General features: G+C 44.1%; 1 protein-coding gene across 1 annotated transcript; it reads left to right on the plus strand.

Annotated features, from left to right (window-relative positions):
* The first annotated feature begins 97 nt into the window (after window positions 1-97).
* On the plus strand, window positions 98-13352 carry LOC114801025 (immunoglobulin-like and fibronectin type III domain-containing protein 1). The gene is made up of 24 exons (XM_028998969.1): window positions 98-191; window positions 3969-4042; window positions 4221-4343; window positions 4413-4552; window positions 4643-4742; window positions 5992-6033; window positions 6126-6171; window positions 6260-6443; window positions 6530-6643; window positions 6809-6971; window positions 7057-7329; window positions 7662-8123; window positions 8384-8508; window positions 8738-8879; window positions 8986-9279; window positions 9356-9652; window positions 10080-10259; window positions 10348-10476; window positions 10738-11046; window positions 11128-11213; window positions 11783-11975; window positions 12060-12356; window positions 12818-13144; window positions 13348-13352. The coding sequence occupies exons 2-24, from the start codon at window positions 4003-4005 to the stop codon at window positions 13350-13352; spliced, it is 4071 nt and encodes a 1356-aa protein (XP_028854802.1). The 5' UTR covers window positions 98-191; window positions 3969-4002.
* The last annotated feature ends 3693 nt before the right edge of the window (window positions 13353-17045 follow it).

Consider the following 17045-nt stretch of genomic DNA (forward strand, 5'->3'; position numbering starts at 1 on the left):
ATTCTGTGGGAGCCTCATATTTGGCTAGGGAGTGGTCAGGGACCCCCTCACACTTGGTGGGCAACGCCTGACGGTAAGTCAATCCTGAGCAGCTGCGGGGGCCGCCACACCAGCCCTGAGCATCTTAAACCAGCTTCTCCTGTCCTGCCCGAAGGAGAGGACACCCCAGAGAAAGCAGGAGCCCACAGCAGGTAGGGACTTCAGTTTGGCATCTTGAGGGATTCGATGGGTCCAAGTGACATTTTTGCAAGATTCCGCCGTGGATTAAAGTCTCGAACTTGAGACCCATCGCCGTATGTTCGGCTTCTCAGAAGCCCGCAAGCTGTTTACAACCAAACCATCTTCATGTTACAGGCGCTGCTAGAGCCGAAATCTAGAACTGGAACCAGAAATCGCCCATGCGATGTGAATGGTGGAATAATGAGTCCATCTTGCCGGGGTGGGGGGGCTTCGCATCTCCGTGGGGCGGTCAGGTTTCGGCGACTGCATGCTTCTCATTAAGAGATGTGTTCCTGCTGGCGTTAATAAGCTAATAATGTCATCGGGGCGGCAATAAATCATCCCTGGGGTCCTACTTCAGCTGTTTGCCCCTCATCCCTGAAACAGCAGCACGTGTCCCAGAAAAGAGATTAATAATCAACATATTAGCGCCATTTTATTAGCATGCACTATTTTTAACCAAATTCGCAATTGCCACCATCTCGAATTAGCAATACGAACTTTTCTCTCAACGCTATCTTTTACCAGCATGGCCAACTGGTGAGAAACTAATAATAATAAGTGCAGAGCCGGCAGTTCACTTTTGGACGGTTCTCCCTGGAGCTTAATGATCCGCGCGAGAACGTCGTAACGGGGGAACGTGTGAAAACGACCTAAAAGTCGCCAGGAGCGCCAGGACACAGCGGCACCACATGCTGCTTTATAAATCAAGCGCAGGCCGCTGTCAGGCCGCCCCGCTGGGCCCTCGCCAGTCCCCCGCACCAGAACCCCACACTGTGAAAAGCCTTTTTAAGTTCTGTGCCACGACGCTTTTATTTAATACAGTATAAAATGGGTCCTGATGCTCCCTGACGGTTGGAACCGAGTGGGACAGGGTGGTCGAGAAATGAAAATCCTGGAAAGACAAAGAAGTTCTGCAGCAGGAAGGGAACGTTGGACGAGGTGGCAGGACATTATCTGAACTTGACCAGTGCAGGGGGGCCATTACTATTTTATTTATATTTTTACATTTACAGCATTTATCAGACGTCCTTATCTAGAGCGACTTACAATCAGTATTTAGAGGGACAGTCCCCCCCTGGAGCAACTTAGGGTTAAGTGTCTTGCTCAGGGACATAATGGTAGTAAGTGGGATTTGAACCTGGGTCTTCTGGTTCACAGGCGAGTGTGTTACCCACAACGTGTAATAATATTATTAATAATATTACACATTCACTGGCAAAATATGACCTTGTGTGTTGTGTGCACGTTACACTGCGTGAGGATCAGCTTCGTGAAACTGAAGCTCGTGGCCTGGACTGGAAGAGCACCACCGGAGATGTTGCCAGCGGCGGGACTGAATGTTCGCAGAGCGGCTCCTCGCCGTAAATCCCGGGCGAAAGTGAGAGGCGTCAGCGGCCCTCCCTGCCATGTGCCGCTCCGTGACTGATGGCTTTATGAGGCATGTGAGCTATGGCAGACACAGGAAGACGTTCCCCGTGAGATCACAGGGATTCCTTCATTTCTGAGTGGCCAAGTTCGGCCCGAGAGCGCGAGCAGCTGCAGCCCACCGGCCAGAACATGAAGTGCAGAAAATTGGAAGTAAAATAAGAAAAGGGGACACTGGAATAAAGAGCTCAGCGGGGCCGGCAGGGTGTCATCAGATTGCCTGAGTCCAGCGGCGAGAGGCTCCGGCGGAGTCTGTTTACCTGAAGACGGATGGAGTTTCGCTCGGCTGCTGAAAGCTGACGCGTCCACACCAGCACTGAAGTGGAGAAGTGTGTCCAGCGTCTTCCAGGGACAAACACACACTGTTGATGGTTTTGGCGGCCCGTCCCAATTCTAGTTTTAGTTCTAGTCTCTACATCAAGCGGTCATTTCGTTTTTTTATCAGTCTTAGTCGCGTCCAGACTCGTTTTAGTCTAGTCAAGTTTCATCGACGAAACGTCTGAGCATTTTAGTCTTATTTTAGTCAGAATCCTCCATGACTGTTTTATACCAGTTTTAATCTCTAGACTCTATGCACTACATCCATTCTACATCCATTTGTGTTTTTCGACCACACATTCTGCTTTTCCACTTTTCCAATTGTAAAGCAATTGTGTCTAAAGGTCGCTTTGTCTTTGTCTCCCAGCCATCTGCTAGGCCACCACAACAAGTATTTTTTTATTATTCAGGAAAAAGAAATACTGCATAATAAGAATGCGATTAAACGAGAGGAATAAGCCCACGTGTAAATAACATAAATAAGAAAATGGAGAGACTCTTTAGTACACTTTTGATTTTGTTAACCACATTCATCAACATTATTACATGATATATCTCATTATGCTTGCTTGTGGCTGTCCATCAAATGCAATGATGATGCCCACTTCTGTCCTTCAGCGGCGAAATCTCTAATGGCTGTATAATCCTATCCTGGACCCACATGTCCCCTTGCAGGTTGGACATGTGGAAGTTGTTGTGGTGTTGCTGGCAACCATGGGTGTGTTTCCCCGGCTCAGCCTCCTCTGATGTCTCCAGACTGTCCTTTCGTCCTCCAGTGCTAGGATCCCTGGTGGCAGCTGTGCTCAGAGGGGATCCAAGCACTGGAGGAGGACAGGACAGCCAGGAGAAATTTCCATCACGTTATAATTTGTTTGAAGAAAACAACACTAACACACACTACACAATAGTACAACGCGCACTTCAAATACAGACAAGAGCAGATTAAAGGCGCCTTAAAAAAACAGCCTCCATAGGAGTTCAAAATATCAAGGATTTTAGGTCCAGGAATGCTCTAGAAGAATTTGACCTTTACATACATTTTCTAATGCAGGAATGTCCCCAGGACAGTACATAAAATTGTTAGGAATGCCAGCCACCCTACTATATTTTTAACCAGGCTCTTTTAATGCATGCTGTTTATAAAAACACCCACAAATACATTATTATTCCCTCAATACATCGGCCATTAAAAAGCACACACTCATTAATGTAGGTCTGCAGTGATTCAGAGCAACATATAAAAATAGACAGAATGAAATAAAGAAATAAAGGGTGGTAGTAGCCTAGTGGGTAACACACTCGCCTATGAACCAGAAGACCGAGGTTCAAATCCCGCTTACTACCATTGTGTCCCTGAGCAAGACACTTAACCCTAAATTGCTCCAGGGGGACTGTCCCCTGTAACTACTGATTGTAAGTCGCTCTGGATAAGGGCGTCTGATAAATGCCGTAAATGTAAATGAAATACATTCTAACAAACCGTTTAGTCCTATAAAGATCTCAAAGCCATCTATTATGGCAAGTTACAGGAGGGGCCTAAAATTTAATTCAAATAAAATATTCCTGAACATGAATGTTATTATTTAATAAACAAATCAAAATGTTATATTAATGGCATTTATCAGACGCCCTTATCCAGAGCGCCTTACAATCAGCAGTTACAGGGACAGTCCCCCCTGGAGACACTCAGGATTAAGTGTCTTGCTCAGGGACACAATGTAGTAAGTGGGGTTTGAACCTGGGTCTTCTGGTTCATTAGTGATTCATCCTGGTTCATCTCAGGGGTCCGCGCCAAGTGGCGAAGCATGCCATATCTGACTCAATTTAATTTAATTAATTCCAAATAACGCTTGTAATGTTGTGAGAGACCAGAGTAATATTTGGAGAGCTTTCACTGCAACTTTATTTTTAACCATGAAGATCTTATATTATCCTTTTTTTTTTAGTTTAATCTTCAGATCAAAACCAATAAATTGTTTTAAAATAATGCATATTTCCCACAGTTTTTCTTGCCAGAGCCTGTATCAGGACACCAGGATGACCTCGAAAAGCGACAACCCTGCTGCCGCCGGGAAATGTGAGTTCTAGGCAATTATATTAAACCTTCTGTGAGGGAGGGGTCGGCATTTCTGTTCAGCAGGAGAAACACAACAGCAGGAGAAACTTTCACATTGCTTCTTTAAATCATAATATTTCCACAAACTATAAAAAAGCATGGTTTCTTCATGAACAGATTTTTTTCCATTTCTCCTCAGTGGCCATCAAGAAGAGGTCCAAAGTTCCTGGTGTGATGATCACCCAGTTTGTGGAGAACCTTCCACAAGGAATGAGCACCCCGGATTTCACACGCAAACCCATTGCTCTCACAATTCAAGAGGGTGAGGAGCTTTTCCGGCTGTGAGGGTTCTGTGGGTTGCAGAACTTACAGCAATTTCAATGTCCCGCAGGCAAGACTGCAATTTTCAGATCCATAGTCACCGGAAACCCAAGTCCCAATGTGACCTGGACAAGAAGCAAAGGTGATCTTTCAGATGGCGATCGATTCAAGATCATCTATGAAACCATTTCAGGCGAATATCAACTACAGGTACATCGAGCATGTCTGCATGTGGAGGCTCTGATGGAAGGACCACGGTGGAGCTTAAACTTTGTCCAAATGTCCTGACCTTCTTAACAGATGCCAGACGTTGGGGTGGACCAGGCCGGCACCTATAAGTGCTTTGCAGAAAATGAGTATGGAAAAGCTGTTGTTACTGCGACACTTAACATTATTGAAGGTAAACGAAGCACCACATCTCTGTTTAACTGTGTTTAACTGTGTGAATCTGATTTGAAAAGGTCCATTTTTTACTCGGGAAATGTGTTTTTACTTAAGTCATGGAAGGAAACTGACTCACACGTTTGAAGTCAGCCCTAAGTCTGCATTACAATTATGGGCTGAGATTTGTGCATTTTTCATACGAATTGCACAAACGGATTTTGAATTGCACAATCCGAATTTTAATTGTTCAAACTGGATGTATTTGTCTGAATCTGAGTTTCAGTGAAATTGAAACTGCTTTTTTACATCCCTAAAAATGTGATGCGAATTTGGTTCTCCAAACTCAAATTCAGTTCTCACAGTTCAATTTCCGTTTATTGGGTCCTTGCGAAAAAGCAATGAAGCACAGATTGCCTTTTTTTTGCGGAAGAGGAACTTCCTGTGGGAGAAGCGTGTGCCAGTGTTAATTACCACTCCCCAGTTTTCTCAGCCATTTTTTATTCAGCCATGACAAATTAAAATGAATAAAAATGAAATTAATATTCAGAGTGTGGAGTGGCCCAAAGACTTTATATTACACAGTAATGAAACTATAATGCTGAGGGGTGAGAACCATATGGAAAAGGTTATGTCAACTTTACAGGAGATTTTTTTTTAATAGTCACAAGCACCATTTTGGTTTTCGTTTAAGAAATCTAAAATGATCAAAAATGTATTCATATCCCTTTTGTCAGTAGACATGTGTTATGTATCTCTATTTCACCCAAGAATGTCACTGTAGTGGAAATAGAAAAAAAAAATTTCAACAGAAGGACAATGGTGCAGAGGAAAGGAAAAAAGGTTTTACCATTAAGAGCAAAGTTTCAACTAGATCATAAGAGCATATACATTTTCCGTTACTGTCACCTTTTGGTTTCCATCCATCAATATTGCTTCAGTAATATTGCAGAATTTCCAGCACAGTTCTAAAATGATAAATCTTAATTTATCTATGTTGGTTTTTTACATTATGTTGTTTTTTTTTACCGATCCTTTTACATATTTTTTCATTAACAACCCTGCACTGACACAAACTGCACACTCAGTCTACCCTCTAGAAGGGTCAAGTGTGGGACCCCTCAGCTGCAGGGCCTGTCAAAGCCCATTGAGACATACTGTATGTGGTTATGGGCTTTATAAGAAATACATGTTGTTGTTGTTGCTGTGAAATGTTGATTTTCATGCATTTTTGTTTCCAAAAAATTGAGATAATTGTGTTTTTTTAGTTGGATTCAAGAAGGGCAAGGCACTGCAAGAGTCTAGGACTGGTAAGGAAACTTTATTGCTGTACATTGTGAAGATGATTTATCGCTGACAAATGGCAGTTTGGTGAATTCTGAAGTTGTCTGAAAACTTCCAGCAATCCGAGAGAACGTGGCCGATTTCAAAAACCTCCTGAAAACGCGGTGAGTGAGACTGATGAAGGATGTGGATTTTTTTTTTTCATCTTCATCTTCACCTTTTTTTTTTTTTGGAACACTGTCTTCCATGAAGGGGTGAGCGGCAGAAGGAGGATCGGCTTCCTGGGGAGCCCGACGAGCACTTCTGGGAGCTCCTGCTTAGCGCCGACAGGAAGGACTACGAGCGGATCTGCGCGGAGTACGGCGTGACCGACTTCCGCTGGATGCTGAAGAAGCTGAATGAAAAGAAAAGGGAAAGAGAAGAGGAGCAGGCGCAGGTGGGGACTCGGCCTCCGTGGGGATGGCATGTTTGCACCTGAGATCCTGCCAGAATAACCGTCTCTCCTCCTTTCTGCTCCCACAGTTCGTTGAACACCTGAGTAACCTGAAGCCCATCGAAATTAAAACGCCGGGATGTGCCGAGTTTGAGTTTGAAATGGAGCTGAAAGACCAGAACTCACGGATTTTTCTCTACAAGGTCCAGAAGTCTTTATTTGCCCTAAACGCTCTCGGCCTATATTTAATGTTCGTGAGCCAAACAATTGCTGAGCGTGTTGGTGGATCTGGGTTCACTTAGACATCTTGAATAGTGGTTTGTGGTCACATTTCAAATATCTGGTTTTTGGAACCCGCTTCCATACAGAATGGGCAGATGATTCCTTTCACATTGGACACGGGTGAAAAGCACAGCTTGAAGCAGATAGGCCGGAAGTTTGTGTTTTCCGTGAAGGACCTCGATCCTGAGGATGCTGGACTCTACCAGGTGGACGTCGAGGGGGTTAACGTCTTCTCCACAGACTTCAAAAGTGAGCCCGCCCACATTTTACTGCATCTAGATTTAAGAATGACATTCGCAAGTTAGATAAATGCACTTCCCTTTTTTCCCCACAGTCCCCAGTGTGGACTTTCTGGTGAAAATCCAGGAAGTGAAGGCCATAGAGCGAGAGGATGCCGTGTTCGAGTGTGTGCTGTCTAACCCCATGCCGCAAATTACTTGGCTGGGGAAGAACGTCCCACTACAGCAGGGCGAGAAGCATGACATCACGGTGTCTGAGGACAAACTCATCCACAGGCTGGTGGTGAAGGACTGCCTGCAGCTGGACAAGGGCATCTACACTGCCGTGGTTGGGATCAAGTCCTGCAACGCCTGGCTCGTGGTGGAAGGTGAGACCACCACCGCGTCTTCAGTGGCTCATTTGAATTACAGCCCATGTTCTCCTCAGTGCTGGTGATTTATGGTTTATAGGACAGGAATTGGCTCGGAGCATATGTTCAGAATGACTACAAGCACATTATAGTTTTTGGCATTTTCATATTGTTCTGTAGAACATTAAACACCACGTAGGACCAAAGTGCTGAAGAGAATCTTAAAAATAGGCAATTAAAAGAATTAAAAGTAGAGAAGAATAAGCACTAGATGAGATAACATACAATCCAATAAAAATTTCTAAACAGCTACTTCCTTCTCCTTTGTAACGCTCTGATTGGTTGACCAGCTGACAATGACCCCAGCACTCATGGTAAGAAGAAAGCTCGCAAAACCACACAGGCCGGTGGAGGCGGAGCCGACCTGGCGAAGATCGCAGCAGAGCAGAATGCCAAGATTCAGAAGGCGAGAGAGGAAATGCTGGAGAAAATGAGACAGGAACGAGCTGAGATGGTGGCGGCCATGGCAGAAAATGGCGAGGAGGCTGTGGCGGAGGCTGTGACAGCCAATCAGGATGCTGTCAGGCCAAGGCAACTTAAACCAGCTTCAGCCCCAAAGGACCTGCAGGCGGAGCCTGAGGTCAAGCAGGCGGTGGTGGAAACCAAGCAGGAGATTAAAGAATGTGGGGATGGAGATGCTGGGGAAGACATATCAGTACCGGAGCTTGAGGAGGAGACAACAGCAGATGTCCAAGAAGGGGAAAAGAAAAAGAGGGTCAGGAACGGCCCGCTAGTACCCGACACTGTCATTGGTGAGCTCTCACATATATAAATCAGAAAAAAATTAAAGTTCTCTTTGACTTGTGGGCCTTATGAATTTCTCATTTAATTTCGTACGGCTCAAATGCAGTAATAACTCCATGTCGTTTTTCCCTGAGGATAAAAAAGAAAAATGTAACTGTTTATTACTTCCTAACCTCAGGAGAGTGTCAGTTGATATGAAGACGTTAAAACTGGAGGCTCTAGAGGGGACTTATGTTCTTTCAGTCCAGTGTGTTACTGTGTTCACCAGATCCTGGGGTTCACTTCACCCGCGGTCTGGAGGATGTCAAAGCCATCATAGGCTGTACAGCGGAGCTGATCTGCAAGCTGAGCAAAGAGAACATTGATGGAGTCTGGTACAAAGATGGAGAAGAGGTAAAAGCACAGAGATCAAGGACAGCATGATACCTGAGTATGAATGATGTCTGCATTGCATTTCTACATTTAAGATGAACGAAACAACATGCATGCAAATGATCTCACTCGTTTCACAAAGACGATTTCATTGGCATTAGTCTTGGGCTTCAATTCTTTCCCAACGTAATTCCAGATGCAATTTAACCTTTGTTTAAACCTTTTAACTGAGAAATTTGTATTTTGCCAGTTATCCTCTTCAGAGGATGTGTCGCTTGTCAGAGATGGAGCTTTTCACAAGCTGGTCATTAGGAATTGCAAGGAAGAAGATTCTGGAAAGTACCGTTTTGAGGCAGATGGACGTAAAACTGAGGCTATGTTGACAGTAGAAGGTGTTGTATTATGCTTCATTTATTTTGCAGGGATTTGTCCAAGTGTGGTCTTTTTACATATGTTGATAAATGGGGTCCAGACTCAGTGTCCTTCTCTGTGTTGCAGACCCACCCAGGATTAATCCAGATGACCTGGCAAAGTTCTCTGAGCCTGTTATAATAAAAACTGGTCAAAATGCTTCCTTCCAGCTGAGCTTTGTAGGTCAGGAGCCACTGAAGATCCAGTGGTACAATGAGGATGAGGAAGTCCTTATCGACAACCATGTCAGAATAGAGAAATCCTCGACTCAGAGTCGCCTGATCCTTACAAAGTGTGTCCGCAAACAGTCGGGGGAAATTAAAATCAAGATCAAAAACGTGTTTGGGACCATTGAGGCTACAACCAAACTCACTGTCCTTGGTTAGTGGCCCAAGCCATTCATTTCATCATTCATGAACAACGTAAATATGCTCACAAAGACCCCTATATTTTTCAGACAAGCCCACACCTCCACAGAATCCAGTGGAAATCGTTGAGGCCTCCTCGCACTGTGTTGAGATCAAATGGAGAGCTCCAAAGGACAACGGAGGCTCTCCCATCATTAACTACAACTTGGAGCGGCAGCAGTTGGGACGCAACACTTGGAAGAAAATTGGGATGATTCCCGGCATTCCCCACTACAAGGACACAGATGTGGATCATGGAAGGAAGTATTGCTACCGCATTCGGGCAGTTACTGCAGAGGGCACCAGCGAAGTGATGGAAACTGATGACATCCAGGCTGGAACTAAAGGTAACCAGCCTCACTTCTGATTATGGGACATGATTTGATTCATGACCCCCGCAAAAATCTGATCCAGTGAATATAGCCCCCCCTCCCCCAAATATAGTCACATAATTCCTATTAATAAAGAAATATATTAATTATCTTGTATAAATTAGGTGTTTATTTTCTTAATTCATTTCATTTGCCAGCAAAATAGTAGCATGTTTAATCATGCCACTGTTAATGTTGCCCACTCCCTGACATTTGGTCAACAACACTGGGCATCTTGGGTATTTTTTACAATAAAAGGCGTCCTGGCCTCTGGTATTACTGTAAAAAAGTAATACCAATTGCCTGGGGTTCCCCAGAGCTCTGTCCTTGGACCATCTTTTCTGTTTGAAGCTATGCTGATTGACTAAGTTCTATCACAATGTATTGTCTGTCTGTATTATAGCATATCCTGGTCCTCCATCCGCGCCTAAAGTAGTCAGTGCCTTCAAGGACTGCATAAATCTGTCATGGACTCCTCCAGCCAACACTGGTGGCACAAACATAGTTGGCTACAACCTCGAGAAACGCAAGCGTGGAAGTAACCTGTGGGGCCCGGTAAACCCTCCAGAAGAACCCATTAAAGGTTCAATATTTTTTTTTTTTTGCTTTTTTCTTGCAAATGCTTCTGCAGGACAACTTTGAAATGATTGTTGTTTCTCTGATATTTTCAGCAAAACAGGTTGCTGTGAAGGACGTTGTGGAGGGAATAGAGTATGAATTTCGAGTTTCGGCCATCAACTTCTCTGGTGCTGGAGAACCAAGTCCCCCTTCTGAATTTGTGTTTGCAAGAGACCCAAAAAGTATAAATACACACTTCGTATGATTATTTTTTTCATTCTGTCAGTACTTTTCACCCAGGAAGATTTATCAAAATTCTGCTAAATTACCCATTTGTTTTTGTAAAACTGAGCCATAACTGATCTAACAATCTAACAGTTCTAAAATTTGTAGTAAAAATTATGGTAGATGAATATCAGCATGCCTTACTTGAATAATTTACAACTGTTAAAATAGCAGTCTCTGCCCAGCAGTCACTTTTCTTCTCCTTTTTCATATTCTAGAGCCCCCTGGCAAGGTCATTGACCTGAAGGTGACTGACTCCACTTACACCTCCTTGTCTTTGGGGTGGACAAAACCAAAAGAGGAAAAGGGTGTACAGGACGAAGCCAAGGGCTATTGCGTAGAGATCAGACCAGCGGAAAGTCTGGAATGGGAGCGCTGCAACCTAAACGTCATCACCATGACCTCTTACACCATCCTGGGCTTGAAATCCATGGCCATGTACTGGGTCAGAGTGATCGCCATCAACGAGGGCGGACCAGGCCTCTCCAGAGATCTGGACAACTACATCATTGCAATGCCTCCTCCAGGTGGGTAGAAAGGTGACCCCCAAACTCACACATGGACACAAGTTCCTGCTGCCCCACTGATTGGTGACATTTTCTACCCAGTGAGGCCGAATTTCACCGACCGCAAACTGAAGACCTTCCTGGTGATCAGAGCTGGAAACTCAGCGAGAGTCAACATCAACTTTGTGGTATGGTGCTTTAAAACAGAGATTAATTACACGCAGTTGCCAATATTGTGGAGCTCGCACTCTGCGTCAATTTTTAGGATGTTAATTAACAAAATTAGCAAAAAAGGAACAGTGGCAGTGATGCTCTGATGGGGAGAGTAATGTAAAGTCTGGAAAAGAAGGTGCAGAAAGCCGTGTGCCACTGTGTTATTAAGAGTAATAGCATGTGCTCCAGTGGTCATGAAAAAAATTGAGATCTGCAGTCAAAGTTAATATTAAAAGACATGAATCCTGCGGTGGAGGCTGCAGGGCTTCGTTAAAACTCTAATGAATCGCGTTCCACAGACAGACCACGTACCCCCCCATCAGCTAATGAACTCTTCAGATGATGCACACGGCCATATTGGATAGGACAGGAGATTGGCCAGAAAAGAATTCTCTCTATCACAGCATCTGCATTAGATCCTCTGACTCCACTACTTCTGTTTCCACTTCACCTAAAAAAACAACAGCCCAACCCAAGTTTTTTTTCCTTGACGTCCTGCTGAAGTCTGTTTCTGATGAAAGTGACAGTTTGTGTCGTGTGACAGGCCTCGCCATTACCCACGATAACGTGGCTGAAGGACGGGATGGCTGTGTCCAAAAGAGTCACCATTAGCAACACGGAGGGATCTTCCCAGCTTCTGATCCCTTCGTCTGAGCGCTTAGACACTGGGGTTTACTCCATTGTTGTCAGCAATCTGGTTGGCCAGGAGACCTGCAGCATCGAGATCAGAGTCACAGGTAACTTCTGCAGGATAGTATTTATCATTAGTGCCATTACAACCACTCTGGCAGTGTAGACAGCATCGATCTTCTTAACCCTAGATGACCCCAAGCCCCCCGGCCCAGTGGAGCTGGAGCAGAACGTCCCCGGGACGGTGACCCTGTCCTGGACTCCCTCTCCTGACGAGAAGCGGGACGACCGGCTCCACTACATGGTGGCCAAGCGAGACTCGGTGAAACAAACCTGGCGCACCGTCGCTGACCACCTCTACAACAACAAGTTTACGGTCGCCAACATCCTGCCGGGGAGAGAGTTCCTCTTCCGGGTCTACGCCAAGAACGACATGGGCGTCTCTGAGCCCACCGAGTCCAACAAATGGGAGGTGGTCTGCAAGAAAGGTGGGTGCAGTGTTGCAGATTGGACATGGAAAGTAAAAAGTAACAACTGAATTCACAGCCTGTTAAATATTCATAAGAGGAGTTTGGCTAAGCAGGTAAGAAAGCAGACTCGTAATCAGAAGGTTGCCGGTTCGAATCCCGATCCGCCAAGGTGCCACTGAGCAAAGCATCGTCCCCACACGCTGCTCCCCGGGCGCCTGTCATGGCTGCCCACTGCTCACCAAGGGTGATGGGTTAAATGCAGAGGACACATTTCGTTGTGTCAACGTGTGCTGTGTTTCACAATGACAATCACTTCACTTTCTAATAGCAAGTCAGTGGATCATTTTTAGCATCTTAGGTACTTACAATATATCGGTTTATGTACATTTTTCTGCATTTCAGTAATGCAGAATAGTAAATTTAATATCATATTTTAGGAAATTAAAAAAATAATAAAAAAATACTTGTCCCTCCCCCAGAAAAGTTCATATTGACCCTGCCCGAGTCCAAAAACTGCAAATTCGAGGCAGCACCGTCCTTCCTCCTCCCCCTGAAGAAACACAGCAACCCTCCAGGCTACGAGTGCTACATGAGCTGCGCCGTGAAGGGTGACCCTGCCCCCCACATCACATGGTACCGTGACAACGTCAGCCTCAACACCAACACCAACTACTACATCTCCAACACCTGCGGCGTCTGCTCCCTCCTCATCCTCAGAGTGGGACCCAAAGACACGGGAGAATACAAAGTGGTGGCTGAGAGTCCGCTGGGTCGAGCCGAGTGCTCCACCACACTGACAGTCCGAGGTAAACACGCACACATGATCTATCTATGAAATCAATTCTGTATGGAAAAAGGTATGGAAAAGGTGGAATTCTGGGGTGTGCTGGGATGGGTTCACACTTCTCTCTGTGAATCTCTCATATTATTTCTGTAAAAAAAATAATTTGTTGCCAAAATTCGAAGGGTGTGTAATTGCTTCTTTCCTCTCCCCCTCTTCCTCTTTCAGAGTGAATTGATGAAGATGCCAAGACTGAGAGCAATAGAGTTCAATTGAAAGCTTTACTAATATAATGTGGGTTTTGTGTTGTTTTGGGATTGTCATTTAATCCAGATAAGTTTCAAATTCTTGTATTTATATAATTAATTATTATCATGTACCACTTCTTCAATTATTGTTCATGAAACTGTATGAACCCTGAATTGAATAGAAAATATACATGTTTCATTAAAATTAAATCACAGAATTCTCCTTGTTTGAATTTTAGAAGGTATGGATTTTTCACCATTTGAATGACGCAGTAAACCTAAAAATACAATTCTGATGTTTGAGAACTTTTCCAGCTAACTACAGATGTGTCTTGATTTTTACCATCTTATTTCTTCATTTTATATAGTGACTTGCTTTAACCTTGCTTCGAAAGCGGCGGTAGCATGTGGCTCGTGAAAATGCCTGTTGAATATTCCCATGTCGTCTGTGCAGTGCTGTCTGTTGTGTGGGCCTGTGAGAGGTGAGATGTTATTTGGTTTAGTTTCCCTGTAAATGTCATCGCCTCCCGTTATCCTGCTCATAAAGCGCTAATGCACTTTCAGTAAAACTGTGACTGGGAAGACTGTTCGCTGCAGCACTGGTGGGGATCAGTACTGGTGACCTGTGGGACACTGGGAGGAGATGCCTGAACGTTTGGCCTTGAGTGACCCCAGTTTATAACCTTCCATGAATAACCCACAATATGGCCGGCAGTAAAACTGAAAAGCGGGACCATGTGGATCTGACACCGTAAATCAATCTGAAGCTAAATGACATGAGAGTGGTTTCATAAATTAGATGTATTTTTTCATAAGGTTTAAATATATAAAAAAATATAAAATCAAAGACCATTTATTCACTTGAAGAGTAGGAAGAACATGACTCTGCTGAGAAAGCTACAGTTATCTCTTGCACAACAACCTTCCTCTCAATTATTGATTTTTGTATTTGGTTCCTTTGGGATTCTTTAAATGAAAAGAGGGTTCTTCTACTGATAGAAAAATCTAATGGGTGCTAATTGAGGTCCAGGAGCCAGGAAGTTTGATCTGGCTGGTCCAGGGGTTCTTTAAAAGAAAAGAGGGTTTTTCTACTGATGGAAAAAACACATTGGTGCAAATTGAGGTTCAGGAGTCAGGAAGCTGGTCCAGGGGTCCTTTAAATGAAAAGGGTTCTTCTACTGATGGAAAAACAGGAGCCAGGAAGCTTGATTTGGCTGGTCCAGGGGTTATTTAAACAAAAAAAGAGGGTTCTTCTACATCCTTACGGAAACATGACGTTGGAACAGACTGGTGTCCAGGAGATCGGGACGCTTGGCCTGGCTGGTTCAGCCAAATGTTTACTGGTTATATGAATTTACACGCATTTAGCTGAGGAACATTGCACACATTGTTCTGCAAGGGACATGAAAAGGCTTTGTCCAGACAGCAAGGACGTCACGCTCCTTGCACGCTCACATTTTCTCATACCTGCTTTACTGACTGCCAAAAATACTCGGCTGTCTCCCATAACAGGGTCCCTGTAAAGTCACAGGTCACAAGCGTGACCATATGCAGTAAATGCGCAGGGCTGGTGGCGGCACGTGGCGCCAGTTTATAAAAGATGAGTCGTGTTCCTCATGGTCGTTTTATTACAACATGCTGTGATGCAGAAATGGGACAGGTCACATACACTGGACCCTTACTGGTCTGCTCAGGAGGTTCTACAGGAGAGAGGATCATCCCCCATAATGCACCACTCTGGCTTATTATGTCTGGACAGTGAAGGAGGGATTATGGCTGGATGTGCTGCTCATCTCCACCTTGTCATAGAGCAAATACAGTGCTGCAGTTCTCACATGCACCAATAAATAGAGTCACCTTGGGCCAATCGCTCCTAAATGAAACCACAAATGCCCTGACGACCTTTTACACTGTTAGTAACACATTTCATCTGCATTTCACTCACGTGACATGTCATGATAGATTTAGCTGTCTCTGTGTTATTACTATTGTTTATGAAGCCTGACTTTTCTCATGTTTTACATGACTGACAGGTGTGAAAAGTTATCTAGATCTTCTCCTCCTGACAGCCCCTACCCCCAACCCACCGCAGGACTGCCCTTTCTGGCAAAAAATGAAGCGGTGCAGACCCACCTGGCACGGACTCTCTCTGATGATGGGGTCCTTGCCCTCGCTGCCAATCCTAGAAGGATTTATTAGGTGCCGGATCTGGGAGTCTGAGTCTCAGTATCAGCCTGAGCTGCAGGGAGCTGCGAGTGTCCCAGCTGAAGGTAAGACATTGGTCGATGGGTGAACCATCATTCACTTGATGCTCTTTGATTTTTTTGCTTATAAAGTTTAGAAATCTATGTATTTATTAGTGTCGGCATCTGTGTACTCAATTGATTGCTTTATTACTTAGGTTCACTTCCATTTGATTTGCTTTAAATTTAAAATTTTATTCTGTATCAAAAGGAAAAGCAATTGAGGAACTGAATAAACACATAAACACATATGTACACACACGCATATCTGCAATCTCCACCTATAGATATGAATTTTAAGTTTAAGACTTCTTTTTAAGTTTAAGACTTTTTACGTTTAAGACTTCTGTTTCTGTTTCCGTACACCTGTGTGTTTGTGACCTAATCTGTATAAAAACAGCAAAAACTGCTAAAAATGAACATTTAAGAAATTCATATATGAATGTGTATATAGGAATAGTTGTAAAGGCTTATATACAGACAAGGATGCAAAAGATTTATAAAAAAATTGTCCCAAAAATAGTAACTGCAGATGAAAAGCGTCAGGATGTTTGAATAGTGAGGGGACTGCATGTGACACACAGAGACTGATTTTCATCTGAGCAGCTGTGTTTGTATTCACACACACACACACACACACACACAGACCTTGCAGAATTTATTCTGAAATGAACAATGGAAGTGAAGTCTGATTTAATTCAGCACTCATCATGGTTTACTGCCGGGCCTGTGTCTGAATTTCTAAGGATGTAGATCAGCTGCTGGTATAACTGTTGATTTACTGTGATAATGTACGTATGACAGGTTTAGTGCGTGTGACCTACATCAGTGGGATGTAGGTTTAGCCCTAAATCCCAGTTCACATTAATCCAACTCAAACCTCATTGTTCATTCAGAAGAACAAAGAGGTTTCATGACCTCCCAGGTCAAAGGTGAAAAACTTTATGAAATCCCATGTCCTGTGCGGAAATGAAATAAATTTCAGTCCAGAGGATGAATTCGATGATCTCAGGGGGTGAGAAACGCTGTCCCCTGCTGCCACACTACCAGATGTCATGTCACTGAAGGGTGGCGATTCCAAATTTACTTTCGCGATCATCCGGACATTAAATGAGTCTCAAATGCCACACCCACACAATACATGGCTCCTGGTCCAGCTGAGGAGGTTATGGCCAGCACATCTGCGCCGACTCATCAGGGCCATCACGACACTTGTGATCGTTTTTATGTGCCATGTGACCTATCATGTGTCGAGGTATCTTGCTGCCACGTCCAAATGCCAGGAACCCAAGAATATCAGACATGTGTATTACAAGACATGCACATGCTGCTAGATTTTACTTTTATTGGATTGTGAAGGCCAAGATTCAGCAGAACCAAGCAAAGTATTTTAATTTTACATGTACGCAGATGTGTTGTATATGTATAAGTAAAA

The sequence above is a fragment of the Denticeps clupeoides genome, chromosome 12 (genome assembly GCF_900700375.1).
Source record: "Denticeps clupeoides chromosome 12, fDenClu1.1, whole genome shotgun sequence".
Taxonomy (NCBI): domain Eukaryota; kingdom Metazoa; phylum Chordata; class Actinopteri; order Clupeiformes; family Denticipitidae; genus Denticeps; species Denticeps clupeoides.

Coding starts and splice junctions, on each gene's coding strand:
- LOC114801025 (XM_028998969.1), top strand. CDS start 4,003: ATGACCTCGAAAAGCGACAACCCTGCTGCCGCCGGGAAAT. Junction 10,260..10,347: donor TCCAGAAGAACCCATTAAAG/GTTCAATATTTT, acceptor TGATATTTTCAG/CAAAACAGGTTGCTGTGAAG. Junction 10,477..10,737: donor GTTTGCAAGAGACCCAAAAA/GTATAAATACAC, acceptor TTCATATTCTAG/AGCCCCCTGGCAAGGTCATT.